Genomic DNA, 22,822 nt, shown 5'->3' on the forward strand with positions numbered 1-22,822 from the left:
CCAGCAGGACTCACCCCACAAGGTTGTGGGGATCCCTGCACAACTCCTGCAGCATTCCAGGCTGTAGAGGGGCTCTGCTGCCCTGTTCAGACCAACCTCTCTCTCTGGCCTCAAAGCACCTGACCACTGCAAAACCCAGGCACAATTTTCTAAGCCACTGACCTGGACCAAACTCTCCCTTAGTGCTTGGTGCTGACTGGCTTTTCCAACAAGAGACTGTGGTGATTATTGCTATAGCAGCAAGTCCACTAGTGAAGCAGAAAATAAACAAACTCTATCAAGGTGGTCAATGATGGAGAAAACACCGTTTCCTTAGGTGGTGAGAGAAATAACATTAGCAGCAGGACCAGCACCATACTGGAGCAGGGTGGTAGGAACTGCAGATAGCTGGTTAGCCCATCTCTTGCCTCAGCAGGAGAGTGTTTATAGCACTGGCTTCATTACCAGGAGCAAGTTACCCTGAACATCATCATTCTCCTGCCTGGCTTGAAACACTTCACCACCTATCTAGTGCCTATTTCCCTCTCCCACCTAAAAGACATGAATTATCACACGGGTGTAGAACAGGCCAGACAGGGAGTTATGAGTACATTAGCCACTGCAGGGGGATGTGCAAGAAGAGTTTGACCTGGTGCTCCAGGGAGAGCAGTTCCCAAGCTCAGCAGGACCAAACTATTTGTCTTTCTTTCACAGCCAAGGGACCACATGGCAGCTGGGCAGAGGAATGGGTCACTCACCTCAGCAGCCAAGGAGGGCTGTGGTAAGTAGCACCAGCATAGAGAGGGCACGAGAGGCTCTCAGTCCCCACACAGCTACAGCAAAGGCAGCCTAAAAATCACTCACCAGGGCAAATACACCAAGCCCTGGCACAACCTGTGACACTGACTGGCTACTTTCACCTTTTTGGTACCTCAAAAGAGCAGATGACACCAATGCTCACCCCCATAAACCCCACAGTGGGGCACTCCTCCCCACAGACAGGACTCACCACATAGAAGAAGGCACACACGCAGAGAGGAGTCCTGCTCCCACCACAGCTCAGGAGAAGTGACCAGTGCTGGAGCCCTGCTCCACCTCTCACAGGAGGAACAACTCAGCTGATGAGCCCTTTTAATGGCTATGGGGGTCAATCAGTGCTAGCAGCTGAGGCTGCAGGGCTGCAGCACAGCTGGGTTTGGAGGCTCTCACACCATGTCTCACCTGTTTGGAGTTCACTGCCCATTTCCATGGGCAGCAGCAGGATCTAATGTCCACCCCCATCGCAGCCACCAGACCTGCGGTGCCTCAGGCCTTGCAGAGGACCCAGGTGGGCACTGGGTAGAAGCTTTGCTGTTGGGATCTGGGAGAAATTCAGGGTGCACAGCCTGACTTCAGAGCATACAATTCCCCTTCATGCTACAGAGCAGGAAACACCATGGCATGTGGTCAGGGCTTTTGATTCTCTTTGGGGTCCATTTTCAATAGAGGTGTTTATCACTATTACTATCCCAAGTGAACTCAAACCCTGGAAGCATGCAGGAATGTGTGCCAGGAAGAAGGGATTTACAACAAAATTAGTTTATTTTTAATCTCAGTTTTTTTCTCTTTGCACTCTGTGGATTTGTTTGACACATTCCTGACAGAGGCATAAAGCCTGACATGAAGAGCTTAAGTCAATATAACATGTTCAATCATCAAGGCTGTGTGAGCACCAGCCCACATCTTTCCTCATGCTCAGGCTCCAAAAAATGCCTGCTCCAACATTTTTATATGCCCAGACTCAAACACACATGCTGCATAGTTGCTCCTACATGACCAATAACCTGGAATTCAGGGCACATAAAATATAAATCAAGTGGAGTAAGAAACTTCGGCCCTTCCACCTCCAAAACAACTTGGTCATGGCTGGTCCTAAAGAAAAAGAACAAAACCAGGCACAGCACCTACTTTTCTTACTTTTTATATAAAATAGACATTTACATACATTTTCTTCTGCAAAGACTTTGAGCATAACTCCTTGATGTGAAATCCCACCGTGAAAAAAAGCAAAGACTTTGCAAATTCCTGCATCACTGACATACATCCAGCTGCTGCTAAGAGTGAATTTATTTTTAAAATATTTCTAATCCACGGGCTGTTTTCTTGTGGTTTTGTTTTTGTTTGGTTGTTTTTTTCTTTCTTAAAAAGAGATGCACAGCTAATTTAAAAAATTAGATACAGAAATAAGAACCATATGAACAACAGGCAATGCAAACAACTCCTGCATGAGAGGAACACACAGCGTGACATCCACTTCAGGCAGAGATTTCTACAGTAATACAGTTGTGTTACAGTTGTAACTTTTACAGAGGATACCACTGGGGGTATTTTCCAGAAGAAAAAATTCTCAGCAAGTCAGTACAAACATGGCAATGAACTTTTGCACAAAGTTATCAAGGTTACCTGAAGCAACTTTGCCACATTAAAACACCAGTGAATGCCAAGCGCTGTTTTTTTTCTTTTTTTTTTTTTTTTCTCTTTTGCTGCTGGGTTTAAATGTACATGAAAGCAAAATGGTGCATTTTGAAATTGCTGCAAGAGACTGAAGGTTGGGGGAAAAGCCCTCTAAGGGCTAATTTTTTGAAAGATTGTGCATAATTACATAATATATGAAAGATAGAAACTGAGCACTTGGTCAACTTAATCACATAAAGATTGAAGAGACTTAAGCATACACCAGCCGTTTCAATGAGCTGGAGGACAAATGGGGCAAAAGACCATATAATAATATTCTAAATTGCTTAATTAATAAATTAGACTGACCATTATCTTCTTTCACCAATATTGTACACCATATCTGGCCTGATTTCTGTAATTGTGGAGAAGCTTTCATAGTTTTTAGATAATTTTAGGGGCATCCAGCCTCCCCTGCAAGTTAGCCTCTCTATTTTGAATTTTTTTGACTTGTACATCTTTCTACTCCCATGCATGCATGCCCAGCCTCTTGTCCTCTGGAATGAAGGCCATTTGCACTGCTGCATTCACTTACTGTTTGGCCAAAACAAATTTCCTACAAATTGCCTGCACATTTGTAGGAAAATCTAGTCCAAGGAGTCCATGAGAGAAAGAAAATACCCCCCACTGCATCATTTATCCTGGGGGACAGAAAAGGGATGGAAGCAAAGAACACTGGAATTTAAATAAGCAATAAAATAAAATCCATCAGCTGCAAATATTATCCATGGGGAAAGGAAAAAGCAACACAATTATTATGTTTCTCATTTAGGATTAAAATGTACAGTGAGTACATGAGAGTCCTGTCTAACCAGCTTTCCATTAATTCTCTGCCTTAAAATTAGTGAGCATTGAGGTTTATCCAACGCAACTTGCAGAGAGCATGAACTCTTCTCCCCCACCAGGCAGATCTGCAGCCATTTATTAATCTGCAATCTCTGCTAACCATGCTGAGCACTGGAACTGGTAGAAAACAATGTATTTATAACTCTTTGTTTTAGAAGCTGTGCAATGCTAGAGGAAGAGAACATTTCCTATGATTAATTAGGATAATATAAAGTTATCACAAGGTAAGTTGCTTGATTTACAATTGCATTCCATGTTGGTGGAGGTAACCCATTTCATATCATACTCTGTTCTTCTTTGCCTGCAATGAACCTTTGACATGACTGATGCCCTGAACAAACACTTCAGGGCATCAGCATGGGTGCCAACAGGATAGGGAGTCAGCTCAGAGCTTCACAGGGGTTTAACTGCTCTGGTAGGCCATGGTCTGAGCCATTCTCCCCATCTGCTGCCAGTTTGCAGACTGTCATCCTGCATAGATGGGGTATAAAGTGCTGGTTCAGGAACGTGGGGCTCATTATTGAGCTCTCCTCTCTGCAGAACTACAAACCCAGCTCCAAAATGTGGAGGGCCGGCCTTTCAGCACGGAAATGTAAACTGCTGCAACTGGCATTAAAATTCCTGGCTATCTTATCAGCCTGGTTCAGGCAAGTGGATATGCCTTGCCTTCCAACAAACCACCTCCCTTACTGGGGCATCTTTCTCCATTTTCTGCAAGTAAGACAGTGTTGCACAAATGGTAATCAATCCTTCTCCAGGATCTGGGAGGGGAGCATCCAAAGCTGTATTACACTTCTACACATACACGAGTTTTAGGAGGTCAGGATCGCTTTGATCAGGTTTTAGGAGAAGCAGGAGACAGTAATTTCTACCAGGTCTCTCAGGAAAGACAAACTAAGATTTATGCTGAAGTTAAAAACATAAAACTAAGTCTTCCCCCTCACAAAGTATTACTATAAAAAATACAACTTCTGTATTTGAAAAAATATGTTTCATTGGCCACTATTTAAAGCCACAAACTGCAGTGAGGCCTGTATAATATATAGTATTTATTTAATATATCTTTTGAGGCAAAGTTTATAGCTGATACACATTTTTAAAGGAGCACATCTCCCCCCCCCATGCTACCACTGACCTTCAGCTGGCTGCTGGAGCACTCTGCAGATGCCTCCTCCCTGGGGAGCTTTGCTTGGTTCCATTGTCAGGGCAGCACCAAACACTGTTCTGCCAGCCCCCAGATTCACTGCAGCACAGCCAGCCTGGGCACACATGCCTTTGGGAAGCTGTCCCAGAGACAGGCTCACCTTGGGGACAGGGACAGAGCTTTCTGGTCCAGGTACCTCTGAATACCCCAGCAAGGAACCATCTATGACCTTGCAATGCATGTTGGGGAGGTGATTGCTGTCAGAGGCCATTTAAGCTTTGGTGTCCCCATCCCATGGCACTGTGCTGGCATGATGTCAGCTCCTCCAGGCCATCCTGGCAGCCCAGGGGTGTGCAGATCTGCTGTGTGCATGGCAGCCAGCAGAGCACCCGCACTGGGGACCCGCAGAAATGAAATGTCAGTTCAGCCAGTCCACAGAGCCACAACAGCTGTGTGAAAAAACAAGAGAGGGGTGCTGAGCCAGACCCAGGAGCTCAAACCTGCCCCTGGCCCCATGAAGTAAAGTAGGCTGCTTGGGCTGGGAGCAGAAAACTCAACAGTGAAGCAACTTGCTTATTCTGATCCCAGTGCTCCCCTGGAAGCTGGTTTGGAGGGAGAGAGCCCGAACACTTGTGCTGCCACCTCTTTCCCCCAGCAGTCTTTCACTTCTGCCCAGCTGTAGCTGGCTGCTCTCCTTGGCCAGTGGGGAACAGCCTGGTCTCTGTGGATGCACAGCCACGGCTCTGGCAGGTCCATAAACCCTGGCAGGGCAGACAACTGCACCACCTGTGAGCTCCAAACACAGTTGGAGTCAAATCAATAATTCCTCAGTAACCTGACCATCACCTGGGCAGCAAGACACCAGGCTTTCAAAGGAAGCCAGCAAAACCTCCAGCACGTGGCTGAGCCATCCCACTGAGGGAACTTGGAGAGTGCTGAAGTGCCATGGCCAGCTGAATCCGGGCACCACAGTGGTGCCAGGCTTTTCCTGACAGATGTTTTTTAGGGCATTGTACACCTACCTGAACTGTACTTACTAACAATGCCAAACCCTGGGCTGCTGGCCATAGTCAAGCTCAAACAAAGCAACTTTTCCAGCAGTTTAGTGCTGCAAGAGGAACAAACTGGTGACCAACCCTGGTGTCCAAACCCAAAGGCAGGAAGCAGATCCCACTAATGCTCCCTGGGAACTGGTGCAAACTCTGGTGGAAGCAGCAGAAGTGCTGCTATTGCAGGGCCAGTGTGGTCCAAAGTGTTCTGCAGCCACTTAGAATCATGAGAGGGAATTATTCCAGCACGCCTCATTGATGCTCCCTTTTCCTAACTTCAGACAATATGAATCACAATGCCCAACGGTGTGGCCAGCTGTGAGGGATATTGCCTAATTCATATAAAACAGAGAAAATATATTAATTATTTGATTATTATAAGTTAAATAAATAAAGCTCAAAAATAAAAGCCTCAGTTCTGAAGAGAATCTGTTTTCCCACATCAGTATTTAAAAATATAGATTTATGACTGATCAGCTATAGGTCATTTTCTGTATCTCTTAGGGGAGTGGTGAGAACACTTTGGCCAAGTATTTTGTCAGTGTTATCACCATGATAAATGGGCTTTGTCCCTGCACACCCATAAAAGAGCCTCCTTCGTACCTTTCCAGGCTAGGAAATGTTCCCTAATCTCCCTGTGGCTTTACTTTACCTCCTATATTGATTAGATAGGTTGTTTGTTTTCCATACTGGGGACTGAGCAGGAGGACAAGTAATCCTAGAGCTTCCCATTGCCTTTGGATGCTTCAGTGTTTTTCAGAGTAATAATTATTTGGCCTGGAGGGAGAGGGCAAAGGGTAAAGCCATATGATATTTGACAAAAGTGACATCATGAACCTGAATTACTACAAAATTATTGTCTAATGAATAAAACATTCAGGCTAGGTTTTCCCTCAAAGGATCATCTGTCCTACTTGTAGAATCATCCTTCCAGGGTGATATTTAAATAGTTTCCCCTTTCTTTTGAATAATTTTCAAGTCCCATTTAGAGCTGTAAAAGCGACCACCATTTCCTCAGCATTAACCCCTTGGAACCTTTTTTATGTGACCATTAGGAACATCTTTCCTGTCTGCAGCACTTGCAATGAAGCCCATCAGTGGTGCTCTACATGGATGAGGTGAGCCTGTGTGTGGAGGAACAGGAGGTGCTCCTTCACCCCTGCTGCAATGGATGAGTGCTTTGTCTCCATGGTTTCCCTGGTGACAACCAAGATACTGAAGGTTCATGTCCCACCCACACTCCCGGTGTGACTAGAACGGGTTCAGCCTAGATGTAATCTTGATTAAAGGAAGGTTTTCATTCATGCTCCAGCATATCCCACAGGACCCAAGGATCCCATCATCCCATAGGATCCTGTAACTTTGACTGAACCTAAGCATGCGTTCGAAGTTTGCCTTCCATAATTGAGTCCTATCAAAGCTCCTTCAGCATCACTTTGAGCAACAGGCTTCCACCACACTCTTCTCCAAGGGGCACGAGTGTCCTCCTGCTGGTGACTGATTGCTATGTTTGGTCTTTCTCCTGGACTTCTTGAAACCGTTTCTCCAAGCGATCCAGTTTGGCCAGATTCTCCTTCAGCAGCTTGCTGTTTGGAACCAGCTGCAAGGCTTTCTCGTAGTAGTCACGGGCAGTGATGTAGCTCCCCTGCAAAGAAAATGAGTGCTAGGTCTCATTCACATTCCACACAGAAAGTTTGTTCCCAGGGTAAAGTGAAAAACAAGATACAGGGGAAACAGAGTTTAAAAAACCTGACATTGCTGGGTTACAAAAATGCTTCTTCTTTATGAAATAGATCACCAAGTGCTGTTGACCTAAATTTGATGAAACTCACACAGCAAGAAATAGATTTACATTTTTCTGTTGAGTTGCACCAGAAGAGTTAATTTTACTCAGCAACAGGATAGCTTAAGGACATCACACAATGTGACTCCTTAAGACCCAAATCATAATGATATGCTAAAGTATTCAAAAGAATAAGCAACCACAGGGTAGGCTGCCTATTTCCATAATTTCATGCCAGTATTCTGCATTAGACATATTTATTAAATTAATTAGGTAGAGAAGAACCTTAAAAGTCAACTCACGGGGACATTTTTCTAAGGTAGGTCAACAACTGAAGCAGGAAAGCTTTTAAGAGGAGCAGGTTGCTCCTTGCAGCCTGCACTCTAAAAATATGAGATTTGCTTTACCAAGAAACCTGGTTGGGAACTCTAGCTGGGGTGAAGAGACTTCCTTCCTTTTTGGATAAAATATGTCAAGGGACTTGCTGTTCACAAACATGCAACTCTTGGCAGTCTGAAACCAATTTAACTTTGTGTGCTGTGGAGTAATGTCTGCACCTGGCAGCTTAAGGAAAACCAAAACTGTCCTACCTTGATGTGCTCGATGCCTCCCATATTCATCCAGGCCTGTGCTTGGTCTGGGTTGAGCTCCACAGCCCGTTTATAGCTCTACAGAAACAGGAAACATTTCTAGGTTAGGAGTCTGACTCTTCAAACAAAACCAGTGCTGGAGGGGAAAGAGAAACACAGTTTCCTCTCCTGAAGCCATTCAGAATGGAATTCAAATTCCTCTCATATACAACAAAATGAATTTCAGTTTCTTTGCAGAAGAGGCACAGAATGTGCTGCTTCATGGCTCAGTTAATCTCACAGGTTTTCCTTGCCAATGTGTGTTTTTCCTGCACTCTGAGAGGAGCCACACCTGCCACCCTGCCCACTACACCACTGGGGTCTCCTGCACATCAAGGTGATTTCCTTAGGCAGTGCCACGCACAAGCCCTGCCAACTACAAGCCATGTGATTGCTCTTTATCTGCAAGGCTTTTATTTGGAGCTGGCAGCAGACTCTGGGACAGCCACTTGTGTGGAGGTTTCACAAGGACCTGAGGGCAGTGCTTTCCTTCCCCACTGACACTGAGAGTGGAAGCAATTAGGACCTTCTGGAGTCTGTCAAGCAGCACTGTTTTTACATTGTCACAACAGGAAAGGATTTTCAAATCAGGATTAAACATCTTTAGGGATATTGAGAATATTCAGAACAGTCCAATTAATATTTTCTGAATCAGAGAATAATGGAATGGGTTGGGAGGGACTTTAAAGATTATCTACTTCCAGCTCCCCTCCTACAGGCAGTGACACCTTCCACTAGACCAGGTTGTTTCTGCACTATTATTAATGCTAACATAATTTCTGAGCTATCAAGCATCCTTCTTCACAGGATAAGCCAGCCTCTCAGTTATTGGCTTCTGAAGTGAGATATAACATCATGGTGAGCTCTCAAAGGTCCCCAAGCTTCCAGCTGAGCCACCTGGAGCTGGTCACTGACAGCAGGAGGGGCTGGGGCTGGATGGAGCAAAGGTGAATCCCACCACAATTCTGTACTTAACCTCAGAGCAGGGAGTGGTACTTCCATACAGGAATGAGGACAAAAGTTGCAATTAAGTCTGGCAAAGTTAGCTGCCTCATAGCTTTCTCTGTACCAGTGACAGACTCTGAGCTCCCAAGGCCAACAGCAACCAGGGTGTATGCACCAGGGAGTTTCACACACAAGGAGCAAACTCTGTCTTTTAGCCTATAAAACCACCGGTAGGTCTTAGAGCAGTCATACCTCGAAAGCCTTGTCAAGGAGATTCTGTTCTCTTAGCTGGTTTCCTTTAGTGAAAAAGAGCTCTGATATGACTTTTGGATCCTTTGGTTTTAGCTGAAGCGCTTTTTCTATAGCTTCAAGTGCCTGTGAAAAAGCAAGAGGACATTGTGCGCCTTCCATTCAGTGCCTTCCCACTTCTCATTCTTTCCTCACCACTATGGACTACCAGCATAAGAATCATCTTCCTCCATCCCTTGTTTGCCCCACACCATTAACACACAGGGAAATGAGATTTTTAAATGCCTGTGTCAGAACCCAGGAGATCCCTCTGGCTGCCCTGGATGGCTTGAGCCCCTGGCTGGGGGCTCAGAGGCCTTGGCACAGAGCCAAAGACACCTGTGGCTTTGATTTTAACCCATGGAGAAAATTACCAACTTTACGTGAAGATCTACAAGCCATGAGATTTAAGTAGAATGATAATTTATCACAGGATGAAAAGTAGAATTTTGGGGTTTTTAGAATGGGGGTTCAGAAGCCAAGATGGAGGGATTTGGGCGTGCCTTGTCCTTCCTCTTTCTTCTTCTTAGTCTCCATCTTCTGTGTGATGGTGGCACTTTTGGATTGGTTTAGAGTAGGAACAGACTGTCTAACATAGGTGACAGGTATTGGAAAATTATTGTAAATAAAGTACACGTAGTTCTTAGTATAAAAAACTAACACCGCCTCAGGGGTGTGCAGTGTGCCACGGACCAACCTGCTAGACAGACCTCAGCAGGTCAGAAAAAGAATGTATTAGATAAGAGAAAATAAACAACTTTGAAAACCAGAGCTGAGGAATCCTGACTCCTTCTTCAATTGTGGGGCTGGGAAAAAGAGACTTTCCAACATCTCAGGGTCATCTTGACCACAGAGACTCCGAGACAGCCTGGGGCTGATGGGCACTGGGGCTGACAGCAGCAGTGACAAGAAAACCACACTGCTTAGCTTCAGTCTTAATACATAGATAAACTGAAGGCTTTAGTAAAGAAATAATCCAATGAATGTGCACTGAGGCACGTGACTTGTCCCCAGAGAGATGGAGTGTAAAATTCAACCTGAGCTCTGTGTGTGAGCCCTTGGGACAAGGGTATCCCACACCATGGTACCTTGGCATAGAGCTCCTGCTTGCTGTAGATGGCTGACAGGAGGCGGTAGCACTCCAGGCACTCTGCATCCTCATGAAGGATGTGGTTTGTCATCTTCTCCGCTTCCTTCGTCCGCCCCATCATCGCCAGAACCTGAGCCTGTAACAGAGCCACAGTGTTACACTCTTGACCAGCTGTCCTAGGGGGATGTTATGATGCTTGTATCCCTGATGCAGTTCATTTAGGGGATCTCTGGGGGGCCCCTAAGCTATGTGTTTGCTGGTAGCAGCAAGCAGGCAAGGAGATTCCACACGGCTTCTGAGGGTGCTAATTAGGTGAGGGTTTATTGGGGGTCCCACCCCCGGGAGCAGCATGGTTTCTGAGGGAGAAGGGGGAAGGGGGAGGGAGGGAGAGCTAGGGAGGAAAGGGCTGAGATTCTCATCTCCCCCACACAGCTGAACAGCGAGATTCAAAGTGGACACGGAACAAGCCTTGAGCCAATGGGATTACAGATACATGATACTTCAGGGGAGGATCACAGGCTTGGAATAAACTGTACATTTTCGAGGGGCGAGACAGAGCATCCCATTTAACTAAAATGTAACACCACATATCCCCAGTCAGGTGTTCTGTTTATGCTGGATATTATATTCTGTGCCTGAGAGTGAAGATGGGGAGAAGAAGCAGCAGAGTTTTGTTATCGGGGACTGGACTCACTCCTCCACAGTCTGCTGGAACACTGTTGTTGTCTGGGCATGGATGGGGCAGAACACCGTGCTCCTTTTGCTTTTTAGTTAGTTTAGCTAGCTGAGGCACTCCTAGCTTTCCCTGGACTGTTTTTCTTTCTCTTTTCTTGGAACCATTCGAACCTGCTGCAGACTGGGACCCAGGAAAACACCAAGAGCTCACACTTTGCAGCCTGCCGGGGCCCCACTCTTCAGCCTTTCCCAGTTCCAGAGGGACTGATAACAGAGTGACCACCCACCAGAGAGACTTTCTGAATTTGTCTTTCTTCAGAGCAGCAAATGAGTTTTGTCATGGGGTATTGTTCCATTTTGTGTGCTGGGAAGTGCTTTGCCTGTTACACAAACAGGTTCTTTCCATTCTATCTGAGGAAATTTTTCCTGAATCAGGTGTGGGGAGGGGACGTGTGGGTTGGCTTTCTGGAGGTTTTCTCCCAGATTTTCCCTGAACAAGGACATCATGTCAGCCCTCTGCCACACGCTGGGCTGCAGGCAGAGGCTGCTGCTGCCCTGGCCCCCGCTCACCAGCGCCAGTCGGGTGTCCTTGCTGGAAGGCTGCAGCGCCGCCGCCTCCCGGTAGACCTGCAGCGCCTCCTCGTAGCGCCCCGTGTTGTAATACAGGGCCCCCAGCGGGGACAGGATCTCCGCCTTCCTGGATACCTTCAGCGCCCTGGGGTTGGGAAAAAGGCAAGCTTCAGTCATGGGAGGAGCAAAGGGGAAGAGCGAGGTGGGCTTGTGGTGGATGGAGAACTAAAGCTCTGCACCATCCCAGCCTGGGAAGTACAAATTGCCTGGGGAGGGATGAATGTGCTCACAGCAGTAATCCCACTAGCCAGCTGAGAAGGAGAAGGAGAAGGAGAAGGAGAAGGAGAAGGAGAAGGAGAAGGAGAAGGAGAAGGAGAAGCCACCTTCAAAGTGCCCTCAGTGAGCCTGCAGCAGGGGTGGGGATGGTTGACAGCGATGAAACCTGGGCAATGTGAGCACAAATCTATATCCCAAAAAGAAGGCAAAAATACTCCCACCCAACCCATCCTGCTGCATACCAGGAGTCAGAGCCCGACTGCTGGAACACTGCTGGGAAGGGCCAGAGTTCCTAATGGTGCCAAAGGTTTGGTGCTGAGCTGTGCAGCACTTCTGGCTGTTCCTGGTGCAGCAATCACAGATCACCTTCAAGCAGGCTGGGAGTTATGGTAATACAGCCTGCTCCTACCACCAAGAAACCTCCAACTTTATCATCAGAGCATTCCCCAGCCAAAAGCAGCAGTGTCCATCCTGGGGGCTTGGGAATAGTCCGGGAAAATCAACACTGCCTGAGCCCATGCTGCCTTTCCAAGCACTCCCCAAAAATAGTCAAATCTATTTCAAACAGATGGAGAATGAAGGGAGGAAACCCCACACATGCACAGATATATCTGCATAACAGAAACTCTTTAGCAGAGCCAAGCCATAAAGGGGCAAGAGGAACCCCTCTGTCTCCTAGGCCAAATCCTCACCTCTTGTACCACACTTCAGCCTCTTTGTTCTGCCCCAGAGAGCGGTGAAGCCTGCCCAGGTTCACCATGGCCACATGGTGAGCAGGGCTCAGGAGGATGGCCTGCCTGTAGTGGGACATGGCTCTCTCAGGAGACCCTAGAGAGGAAAACAGCCATTAAACCAGAAAAAAACCCTGTGCATCAGAAAAAAATTGTCTCAAACTCAGCACATGGTAACACTCAGGCTTTCTTTCTTCTATTGCTCTATGAATAGAGCATGTGTCCTGGGGTGGCTTTATGATGCTTGTATTATCCCCACTTGTCTGTTTAGCCCAGGAATAAGTTTTGCATCTTTAAGACCTTCTGAGAGCGAAGAGGGAGAGAGAATAAGGGCAGAGTTTGTTATCAGGAACTGCACTTGCTTACCCACATCCCTCTCACAGACTGTGTTGTCTGCAGACAGCAGGACAGAGCTCTCCTTTGCTTTTAGTTAGTTTTTAGCTAGCTGAGGCAGAGAAGTTCCCTGGACTGTGGTTTTTCTTTTTCTCCTGGCCCTGTTTAACCCTGCTCTGGACAGAACACCCAGCAGAGCACCGGCAGCTCCAGCTGTGGGCACTGGGCCGGGCCTGGGCCGAGGCATTTCCAGCGCTGGAGGGACTGATCAGAGACTGAGTGAGCTGAGCTACTGCCCACCAAGGGACTTCCTGAGTTTGTCAGCTCTTTGGAGCAGCATGAGGTTTTATTGTTTAATATTGTTCATTTTTTGTGCTGGTGAATGCTTTGCCTGCTAAATAAACAGGGTTTTTTCCACTTTTCTCCAAGGAAATCTTTTCCCAAACCAGTTGCGGGAGGGTCCACTTAAATCTGCTTTCTAGAGGAACCCCTTTGGAGGATTCCTCCCAAATTTTACTTAAACCAAGACAGCATGGAAACATTTTGAGAAAGAAATCCTGCCTCAGCATTTTGAATCTAAGCATAAGAGAAACTGCTGTCCAAACTAAAATTTAGTCCCCAATATTCAGAGACAATCCTGAGAAATAGATTTTCTAGGGGTGGGTTTTTTGCAAGTTAAGGATCCAGTCACAACAAGATGACTCCTGACTGAAAGCACCCTTTGATCATGCAGCAGCGGGGACACAACCCCTGTGCTAAGGACAGAGCCCACCTCAGGGAAGGGGCTGGGGCACATGTGCCATCTCCTGGTGGAGCATTCTTTTCATCCTGGCCCACTGGAGAAATGGGCAATGAAGAATGAAGAACAAGCCCCCCACTATTCCCCACAACACCACCAGAACTAATAGTTTCAGCTCTCTCCAAACAGAGATTATTCCCTCCAGCTCTGCTGTGCTGCTGCTCTGAGCTCTGAGCTCAGTCTCTGTGTATTGCTCAACAGGACTGGGAGTAGCTGCCAGGGACCAGCTAATTCCCACTCTGGGAAATAAATCCCAGAGCAGAGGTGTTCAGGTGGTTGTTTTGGAGCATGTAGGCACCATCTCTGTGCTGCACAGGAGCCATTGGGTGGCACTGCTTCTCTGTGTGAAAATATGCAAGGTCCTGCAGCCCATGACATCACCAACACCACAACAAAACACAAGCAAAAAGAGAGGTGCAAGATCACTACCCCAATGCATAAACTTCTACTTTTAATAATGTGTTGTTATTTAGCTAAATAATGGTAGAAGTATAAAGTTCCAGCATTAAAGCAATGCAAATATTGCATTTTTAATCCCAGGGTCATTTAATTGGCTTGCAAACTCCAGACCAGATAATCTCCTGATGAAAACCATACTAAAAGAGCTTTGTCACCAACAAAGCTTTTCAATGTTGGCATTTTTTTAAACCAATTCACTTCACAATGTATTTAATTCCATTTCAAGCTGGAAAACAGATCTCAAAAAAAGCCAGTACATATTGGGGCACTGAACATGCTGCTGTGGGAATTTTGTTTTCATATCTTCACAGATCTAGTTTAGTTTTTTTGAGACTATCTATGCAACTTAAAATATACACTGGCACATCTCAGCATCTCCTTTATAGGAGTGAGGAGGAACATCTGTGCAGAGGTTTAGAAGTGCTGAAGACTCAGCCAAGGCTGAGGACATGTTGTTCAAGGTACCACTTTTTCAAAACATCCAGCAGCAGCCTCGATCTTTCCCCACCACTGAGCAGGCAGATGTTTTTGAAAATTATACCTACAAAACATCGTGGGAAGCAGCTGGGCACGCACTGCAGCCCCTCAGCCAGGCAGCGCCTCCCCTGCTCAGCACACAGGGTTAATATGCATCATTAAGGGAGACACACTCAGTGTCTGTGACCAGTGCAGAGCTGTCTGCAGTTGTGGCTCCCCAGAGCTGGCACTTGCTGCACAGAACCCTGCGTTAACTGGCGTGGTGCTCCACAGCATCTCCCTGTGCCGCCGGCGCGGAGCGCAGCCGGTGACAGGCTCAGCAGCAGCCACTGCCTTCACGCCTTGTCATGCCTCTAGCAGGGTTATTGGCACATCAGGCCCCAAGGAGCAGGAGTCAGTGGGATTTTTTCCAGTTGTTTGTCTGTAGGGAAGCGTAGGAGTAAACCAGGAAATGATAGTTTTGACTTTGGCAGAGTACGAAAGTGCAAAAAAACAGAAAGTGCTCTGCACTACATTTGAACCACAAATTTTGGCAGGAATAGGACAGTTTATCTGGGTTGGCAAGCAAAGATGAGTACAACATGAGAGGGAAATTACTCAGGAATTTTTATTATTTGCAAGCTTGAATTTTGCCAGGGCCCAAATTCAGAACCTGAACCTCTCTTGCTAATGCCACGATGCCTCTTTTGATTATGAATATTGACTCTGGTTTTGTACTTGTTTCACACTGGTACTACAGAGGGATGATGGTCAAGTGTCAATTCAGAGGCAGAACAGCCAGTTGCAGACTGACAGACACCATCATCCCTTCTTCCCAAGCACCACTGGAACTGGGCACGTGTGATGGGGAAAGAAGGGGTGGCAACCACACGCTTCAAGCCTACACTGTTTCACCACTGAGTCTTGGCTCTGTTCTGGAGGGACCACAGTGAGACAACAGTCCTTTTCCACTAGTCATTTGTCAAACTTAGCTTTGCTTATAAAGCTGTCAATAAAAGGTGGCAATTAAAGTGACGTTTCCGTCGCTGTTATGTGAATGCCAGAAAGTGCCAAGGAAGCTGGATGGGAACCAGGAGCCCAGGAAAAAAAGGATGCCATTACAGAGCTCCTCAAAAATCAATTCACCCCACAGTGTATAAGGTTTTGTTTTCACAGATGATTGTGGTTTAAAAGCCATGTTCCTTTCTATAGTGGTGGCACTCAAGCCTTACAGTCAAAGAGCTGCTTTGTCACCAAGTAGGGCTGCACGTGCTCCAGAGACCATAATGATCCATTTGTGTGCCTGTGATTTGATTTGATGTGGCCATGCCTTGCTGGAAAAAAGGCAGTACTGTCAGGGTGCTGCCCAGCTCACACTGAAGAGGCCAACTGCCTGTGTGAAGATGGTGACAAACACTGAGGGGAGCAGGGGGGCTGAATGAATGCTCCTGCTGCACAGTGCCTGCACTGATTACGAATTCCAGTGTGCTGTGCCCTCTCAGCAGCACAGGGATATTTATTTCCAAGCTACCATGGAGGCACATTGCCTTGGAAGCTTTTGACACCCTTTTAGATGTGCACTGCTGAATAAAACAAATCAAAGCAAAGCAGACAGAGAGGGAAAAATCCCATGCTCCCTCTCACTTACCGGTATCAACCAGGAAAACACCGTAGTTGTTGTGCAGGTCGGAGCTCTCTGGACAATTCTCTATGCCAGCCTTATAGACCTCCTCAGCCTCCTTGAGCCGTTCCTTGAAAAAGAAGGAGGTTTCTTAGCCATGGCAGAAAGTTTGTCAGCACCATTTGCTGCACCCCTGCATTCTGGGACAGCTCCATCACTGCAGGGGAAGCTTGGGGAGTCCACACCCAACCCACCTTCCAAGAGGCTAAAATTTGACCCCATGGTGTGGATGTGCTATAGCTGCCATCTGGTATCCCAGAGCAGCTTTCCCCCATGCCTCTGCTACCCATGAAACACCTGCAAAAAGTGGTGCCTGTGCAATGCCACTGAGTCCCCAGCTGGGCGCATGCCCAGCCAGGAAAAACACAGCAACAGGGATTGGGCTGGTTCTGTTGAGAAATATCTGTCATCTGGGAGAGGATATGTTCTAATTTATTTGTTTAATGAGCATCTCACTGGCTAACTTTTCCCCTCTGGAGCTCTGCTGTTCTTTCCTCAAGCAGTGAGGAAAATACAAGGAATGAAAGCTTGCTGTGTGTGTGATGGCTAAGGAGTGAGTGCAGGGGGATAAAGGAAGCTGGAGAAAGAGGGAGAGTGGTGAAAGAGCAGGGAAATCTGGCAGATTCAGAGAGTAGTGAAAGAGCAGGGAAATCTGACAAATCAGATTAAAACCAGGCATTGTCAGTGGGTGAGGTGGAGGTTACTGGGATTGATGGGACATGCCATCATGCTGATTCCCCAGATGCACTGAGTTCTCCTTTTGCATAGATTTTCAGGGAGTTTTGCTGGCTCTGAACACCTCTAGAAAATTCAGATCTTTTCTTTGGAAACACCCTGCCTACAGACAGCATCCTACTGGCTGGGTTCTGTCTAGCCTGAGCTATGGGCAGCCTGGTTCTGAAACAACAATCAGGTTTCTCCTGTGGATCAAAGAGCAACTTAAAAAGGTTTCCACTTCCCTCCACAGTCAGACCACGTGTGCCCACTGCCTGCATGCTCACCAGCAAGGGGGGTGCCTTCTTTCCCCCCACCTCAGAGCCTGGCTGTTGGCTGTGCTTGTGGAGGGAGGCTGTGAACAGAAGAGACAAGCACAGTGCAGAGGGGTGTCAGGAGAGCCTCCAGCACCAAGGATGCTCCTCTCAATTCTTCCCCTTCCACTGAGCAGCACAGCCCTACAGCAACAAACTCCAAACCTCCCAAGAAAGCAAATTCAGCCAAGTGGTTCTTCACTGAGCAGAGCCTGCAGCTCCCATGCCGAATCCACGCTGAAATAAGAGGTTGGTCCACTCCCAGCTATGGACTGTCCTCAAAGCCTGCAAATGGCTGAGCCTCCTGGGCTTTCCCTGGATTTAAAATCTGTACCTGACAGCAGCTTTTGCTCCACAACTGCTTAATGTGAGGACTCTTTTCTCACTTCCTATCTCAGAACTAGAGAGCTGGAATAAATTGCACTGAAAGAGGATGACTTGATCAGAGAATCACACAGCCTGCCACAGTTAAGTCCCTTCACATTTACATGATAAAGGTCAGCCAGCAAAAAAGATAACTGTGCAATAAAGCACCGAAACACGTTTTTAAAAAGTGCTTAACTTTGGAAGTTTTGGATAAATTGATGTGAATTTGACAACATTATCCTGCAGAGTCAGGGAAAGTGTAGTGATCATCAGAATTTACTAAATTGAAGAGCAATTTTTTGTGCGTATTTTCTAAGATTTATGTCTTACCTTCTTTTCCTCTGCTTTTAATTTTCAGCCAATGAATGCAGCTTTGTATGCACGTATGTCAGCTTATTTTATTTACTGAACATAAACCAAATTTTTTAAGCAAGGAAGGGCTGTGTTAAACTAGATTAGTCAAAACATTCACCAACATCGAGCATTCTAGCACTTTTATGGTGGTTGCATTGCTTTTTTGGCACCTAACATCCTGAGGCACCTAACATGCCTCAGGCTCATTGCCCAGTCTAACAAAGTGTTTGCATTAAGCACAGTCAGAAAGTGACAAGGGTGGAACCTGCTATTTCTGCCAGAGCTTTCCCTCCTCACAGCCTCTCCTCTTCTTAGCAGAAACAGAGCTCCAAGTTCATCAAGGCTAGATTCTCATTAACACTTAATAATGCCACTCCCAGACCTTCATGAAACATTCATCGACCTCACAAAACTCAGAAGAGACTGGCATAAAAAATGTATGAGATTTTTATGAAATTAAAAAATTATGCATATGAGAATCTTTCTGTTGAACTCCAGGGTTTTTAGGTCTGTTTTTTATAAGGCTCAGTTTTTCAGTTTGATTATGCCTGAGTAGGCTCTCCTCTGCAGCTAAGTGGGTTATAAAGTTTCTTTTTCTAAGAAACACACACACAGAATCAGGTGAAGCTAGGGCCTGGGAAGAGCCACCAAGTAGCACAAAACGATGGATGAAACTGAAGCTGGGAAGACGGGAAACTGTGGGGAACCAGTGTTAGAATGTTGTGAAAACAGGCAGCAAAAATGTTTGATTTCTGTTACCAGCACCACTGCAGTGACCACAGAAATCAAGGAAAACTGCAATACATTGCAACTGAGTTACAATTCCAAGCAGAAGGAGCAGCCAGAAGGGCAAGCATTTATAAAAGGCACAAACAAGCCAAACTGTTCCATACAATACAGCAGTGGTTTTTTGTCAGCTCTGGCTTCAGAATCAGCTATACAGGAGAGAAAAGGGCAATTACATCAAGGTACAGGTTAATTCCCTGGCATCTGAACCCTTCCTCTTAGCAGCACTATTTACAGGGATAGGAGGTAAGGAACCATAAGGCCTATTTCAGATTCATCCCCATTAATATGGGGGGAACATGCACCCACCAAGACAATCCTGCTGCTATTTCACTCTGTCCACACATTTCCCTTTTAGCCTTGGAGCAAAGCTGGAGAAGCAGAAGTTGTCATGGGCGCCTCATGCAAGTTATTTTAATACGGCATTTAACATTATTATTTAACCCTCTTTCTATCACATCCCAGCAAGAGGGGCTGTCACCATGCTATTTTCTGAAAAATCCCTTAGCCAGGATTTCTTCTCCTGGCAAGATGAGAAGCCTCAGCTTCTCCATGTTTTGCTGCTTTGGAATGTGATTTGGAGAATTGTTTACCCAGCATGTGAATTGTTTTGACTTAATGAGCAATCCTAGTCCAGCTGTGTCAGGACTCTAGTCTGTCACAGGTTTCTATTATCATTCTTGTTTAGCCTTTTGTTATCTCCTTTCTCCTTCTTTAGTATAGTGATATGATATATGATATGATATGATATGATATGATATGATATATAATGTAATGTAATGTAATATAATATAATATAATGTAATATAATATATCAGCCTTCTGAGAAACATGGAGTCAAATTCTCACCTCTCACCTCATCCTGGGCACCCAACACCACAACAAGGGAGCCAATGGTGCCTTCCCCAAAGCTCCACTGTGATGCCATCCTGTAATGCCTGGCTTCACAGATACCCCTACAGCTGTCACACAGGCTCTGGGCCACAAGGAGACACAAAAATACTCCTTGGAACTTTTAGCAGTTTTCAGCTAAAAGTTTTTATTGCTCAGACAAAGAGGAAAACCCAACACTGAAAAAACTTAGCTCCTCTCATCATCCTTTGGGCTGAAGATGCCAAAAGTTCTGCCTGTACCCCTGGAGGGTGTGATGCTGCAGCTCCCAGGCAAGGGCAGCAGCAGCAGGTTCTGTAGGACAGACCCTGATGGACCCTGACCATCCTGTGCTCAGTAGGATGGATTTGTGAGGCAGGAGGTGCACAATCAAGTAGGCATCTGCTGTGGCTGATCATGGGAAAGTGTTAAAAGTCTGCAGAAAATTGCTGTTTTCTGAGAAAATTGCACTAACTATCTTTTTTGCCTACCACTTACTGAAGTCACAAGAGGATGAACAATCCATATGTAAGAGAGATGAATTATTGCTGGACTTACTAATGGCATTTGCTTTGGGCAGAAGGTCTCGGGACTCTATAATGGTTTTATTGCTCTGCTGACCTTGCAATCGATCGTTCTAATTAATAATTTCAATTAATATTAAAACCAGGTAATAGTGCAGAGGACTCATTTCCTATACTTGCAGGACACTCTTCATTGATGGGCTTATTCAAAGCAGGGCTACCATTCAACAAGGCTTGTCTTTAAATTCATACACCATATTTTGAGATCCCTGCAGGTAATATTGATAATATTTGAAATTCTCTTAAAAGGGAAAAGAAAATAAAAATAAAGGGGAAACTAAAATAAAAGGGAAAATAAAATAAAAATAAAAGAGGAAAAAAATAAAAGGGAAACTAAAATAAAAATAAAAGGGGAAAAAAAAAGGATGCCATTACAGAGCTCCTCAAAAATCAATTCATCTTTCAGTAATTCACATACATCATAGGTGAGTTTTGCAGAGTGCCTGCATCCTTGAAGAAGATTAAACAAGACCTCTGCCTATAGTTTTGCTGAAATTCATCCCCTTCCCTTACACAGAGAAGATTTCACTAACCAGAATAATGGAGGACAGCAAAAGATACCATATTGCTTTGTCTCTACTTATATTTTAAGAAAGCTTCAGCACCCCATGCTATGGAACAATTAGATCTGAAAACTGAAGGAGGAAAAAAATTCAGTTTTCAAAAGATTTGCAGAGTTGTGCTGGAGCTGTGCAGTTACAGGGACCTTGTCATCCACCCCCAGAGCTCCAGAGTGGGACCATGGCACAAAGCACAGCATCCTTCACCTGCTGCTGCAGGCGTGGAGGGAAGGAGAGCTCAGTGGCCCCAGTGTGGGCACCCACGCCTCCATGGCTCCTTCTGAACGCAAGGATTTTGTGCCTCAAGTTCTCTTTTCCTCTGTGGGGACAGTATTTCACCTCACAGGGATGTTGTAGAAATAAATTATCTAACTACAGGGAGTAGGGAGAGCCTGAGTAATGAGTGTGGGGAACAGGCCTGAGAGGAAATGAGTAATCCTGCCTCCAGAGCACAGCCTGGGCCACGCACAGCAAATAAGGCCTGGAGGCACCTGAACCACGAGATTAAATAAAATATTGAACAGCCACTCATTAAGAGCAACATAAAGCCAGGGAGCCTTCCCACCTCCCTGCTTGTGATTATCTGCCATGGTAATCAGGGGCTGTGCCCTGTGTGTGTGTGTGTGTGCAAGGGGCAGAATCTGGGCTGCAGAGGCCACCTGGTGCCTGACAACCCCCAGCTCTGGAATGATTTATTATGCAATCTCCAGGCTATCTGCGTAGGCGTGTGTGTGTGAGGGGAAGCTCGCCTCTCCTGCTGTCACAACATCCAAGGTGCCATGGATTAAGACTTCTCCACAGAGGCAGGGAGGGGATTTACTCACAACTTCAGCAGTGATTTAATTCAGAGCCACACCATGTGGGTGTAATTATCCACTGTGGATGAGTCGCCTCCCATCCTGGAAAAGCCATCTGTAGAGCAGCCTGAGAGCTCTGTGCAGACAGCGTGGACCCACGCCTGCCACCACGGCTGAGTGAGGCAGGGTGGGAGGTGCAGGAGGGGCTGTGGCAGCAGTGCAGGCCTGGGAGGTGCAGGAGGTGCAGGAGGGGCTGTGGCAGCAGTGCAGGCCTGGGAGGTGCAGGAGGGGCTGTGGCAGCAGTGCAGGCCCGGGAGGTGCAGTGGCAGCAGTTCAGGCCTGGGAGGTGCAGGAGGGGCTGTGGCAGCAGCGCATGCACACCAAGGCAGAGGACCCGAGCCATCCCTGTTACCTGCTCAGCCAACAGCGAGGCCAGGCTTGAGTAAGCATCTGCGAACTCCGGGCCGTACTTAATGGAGTCCCGCAGCAAGATTACAGCTTCCTCCTTCTTCCCTTGGGACCTGCAGGAAGGAGAGAAAAAAACCGAGAAAGGAATATTCCTGTAAGCACTTGTTTAGGTTATCCCACTGATTAACTACTTTAAAGAGAAGTGGAAGCACCCGGCTTGCCCTTTTCAACAAAGCCGAAATGATTCATTCTCGCCTCCTCTCCACAATGTGAGCACCCAGCATTTCCTCAGGACAGAGGCTTTAATGAATCAATACAGTTAAGTATCTGAAGGGAGGGCACCGAGAGGATGGAGGCACTGTGATCTGGGAACAGGACATTCCCTCTCACTTCAGTGGGCTGGACACACTGAAATCCTTCATTTCCTTTACTAAAACCTTGAGGAGACTCTGCAGTTCCTAAACAAGTGCTCTTACAGATCCACTTGCAACTCCATTATTTTGAAATTAAAATATCTGCAAGTTAAATCTGCCTGGAATCTCTAAATAATTCCTTAGCAAGTCAATGATTAGGCTGGAGGAGTTCTGTCCTTCAGATCCCAAGGATTATGAACAGAGACAGCTGAAAGGTGGCTGTGCTGATGTTTTTTTCCTAGCATTGCTCTGCATTTATTGCTATGGAAAATGGAAAAGGTTTCCCTAACAAAAATCTTGGGATGTTTATTTATTTGAGCTACAATTTCTCCCCTTTGAAAAATGAGAAGGTTTCCTGAACAAACATCTAAGGATGTTTAGCTGGGCTGAAACAACATTTTTCTTGTGCTGGGCATACAAAGAATACGAA

The 22,822-nt window shown here is 46.2% G+C and overlaps 1 protein-coding gene across 1 annotated transcript in view; it reads right to left on the reverse strand.

Annotated features, from left to right (window-relative positions):
* Positions 1 to 1,923: 1,923 nt before the first annotated feature.
* TMTC1 (transmembrane O-mannosyltransferase targeting cadherins 1) overlaps positions 1,924 to 22,822 on the reverse strand; it is a 141,014-nt gene continuing 120,115 nt past the window's right edge. Inside the window, exons 13-20 of the mRNA XM_066549630.1 lie at positions 21,984 to 22,092; positions 16,194 to 16,296; positions 12,460 to 12,595; positions 11,492 to 11,636; positions 10,245 to 10,382; positions 9,121 to 9,243; positions 7,885 to 7,962; positions 1,924 to 7,156 (exon numbers count right to left, since the gene is read on the reverse strand). Coding sequence (XP_066405727.1) covers positions 7,016 to 7,156; positions 7,885 to 7,962; positions 9,121 to 9,243; positions 10,245 to 10,382; positions 11,492 to 11,636; positions 12,460 to 12,595; positions 16,194 to 16,296; positions 21,984 to 22,092 — 973 coding nt within the window. The 3' untranslated portion in view covers positions 1,924 to 7,015. The remainder of the gene's footprint in view (positions 7,157 to 7,884; positions 7,963 to 9,120; positions 9,244 to 10,244; positions 10,383 to 11,491; positions 11,637 to 12,459; positions 12,596 to 16,193; positions 16,297 to 21,983; positions 22,093 to 22,822) is intronic.

This window comes from Molothrus aeneus, chromosome 5 (genome assembly GCF_037042795.1).
Source record: "Molothrus aeneus isolate 106 chromosome 5, BPBGC_Maene_1.0, whole genome shotgun sequence".
NCBI lineage: Eukaryota > Metazoa > Chordata > Aves > Passeriformes > Icteridae > Molothrus > Molothrus aeneus.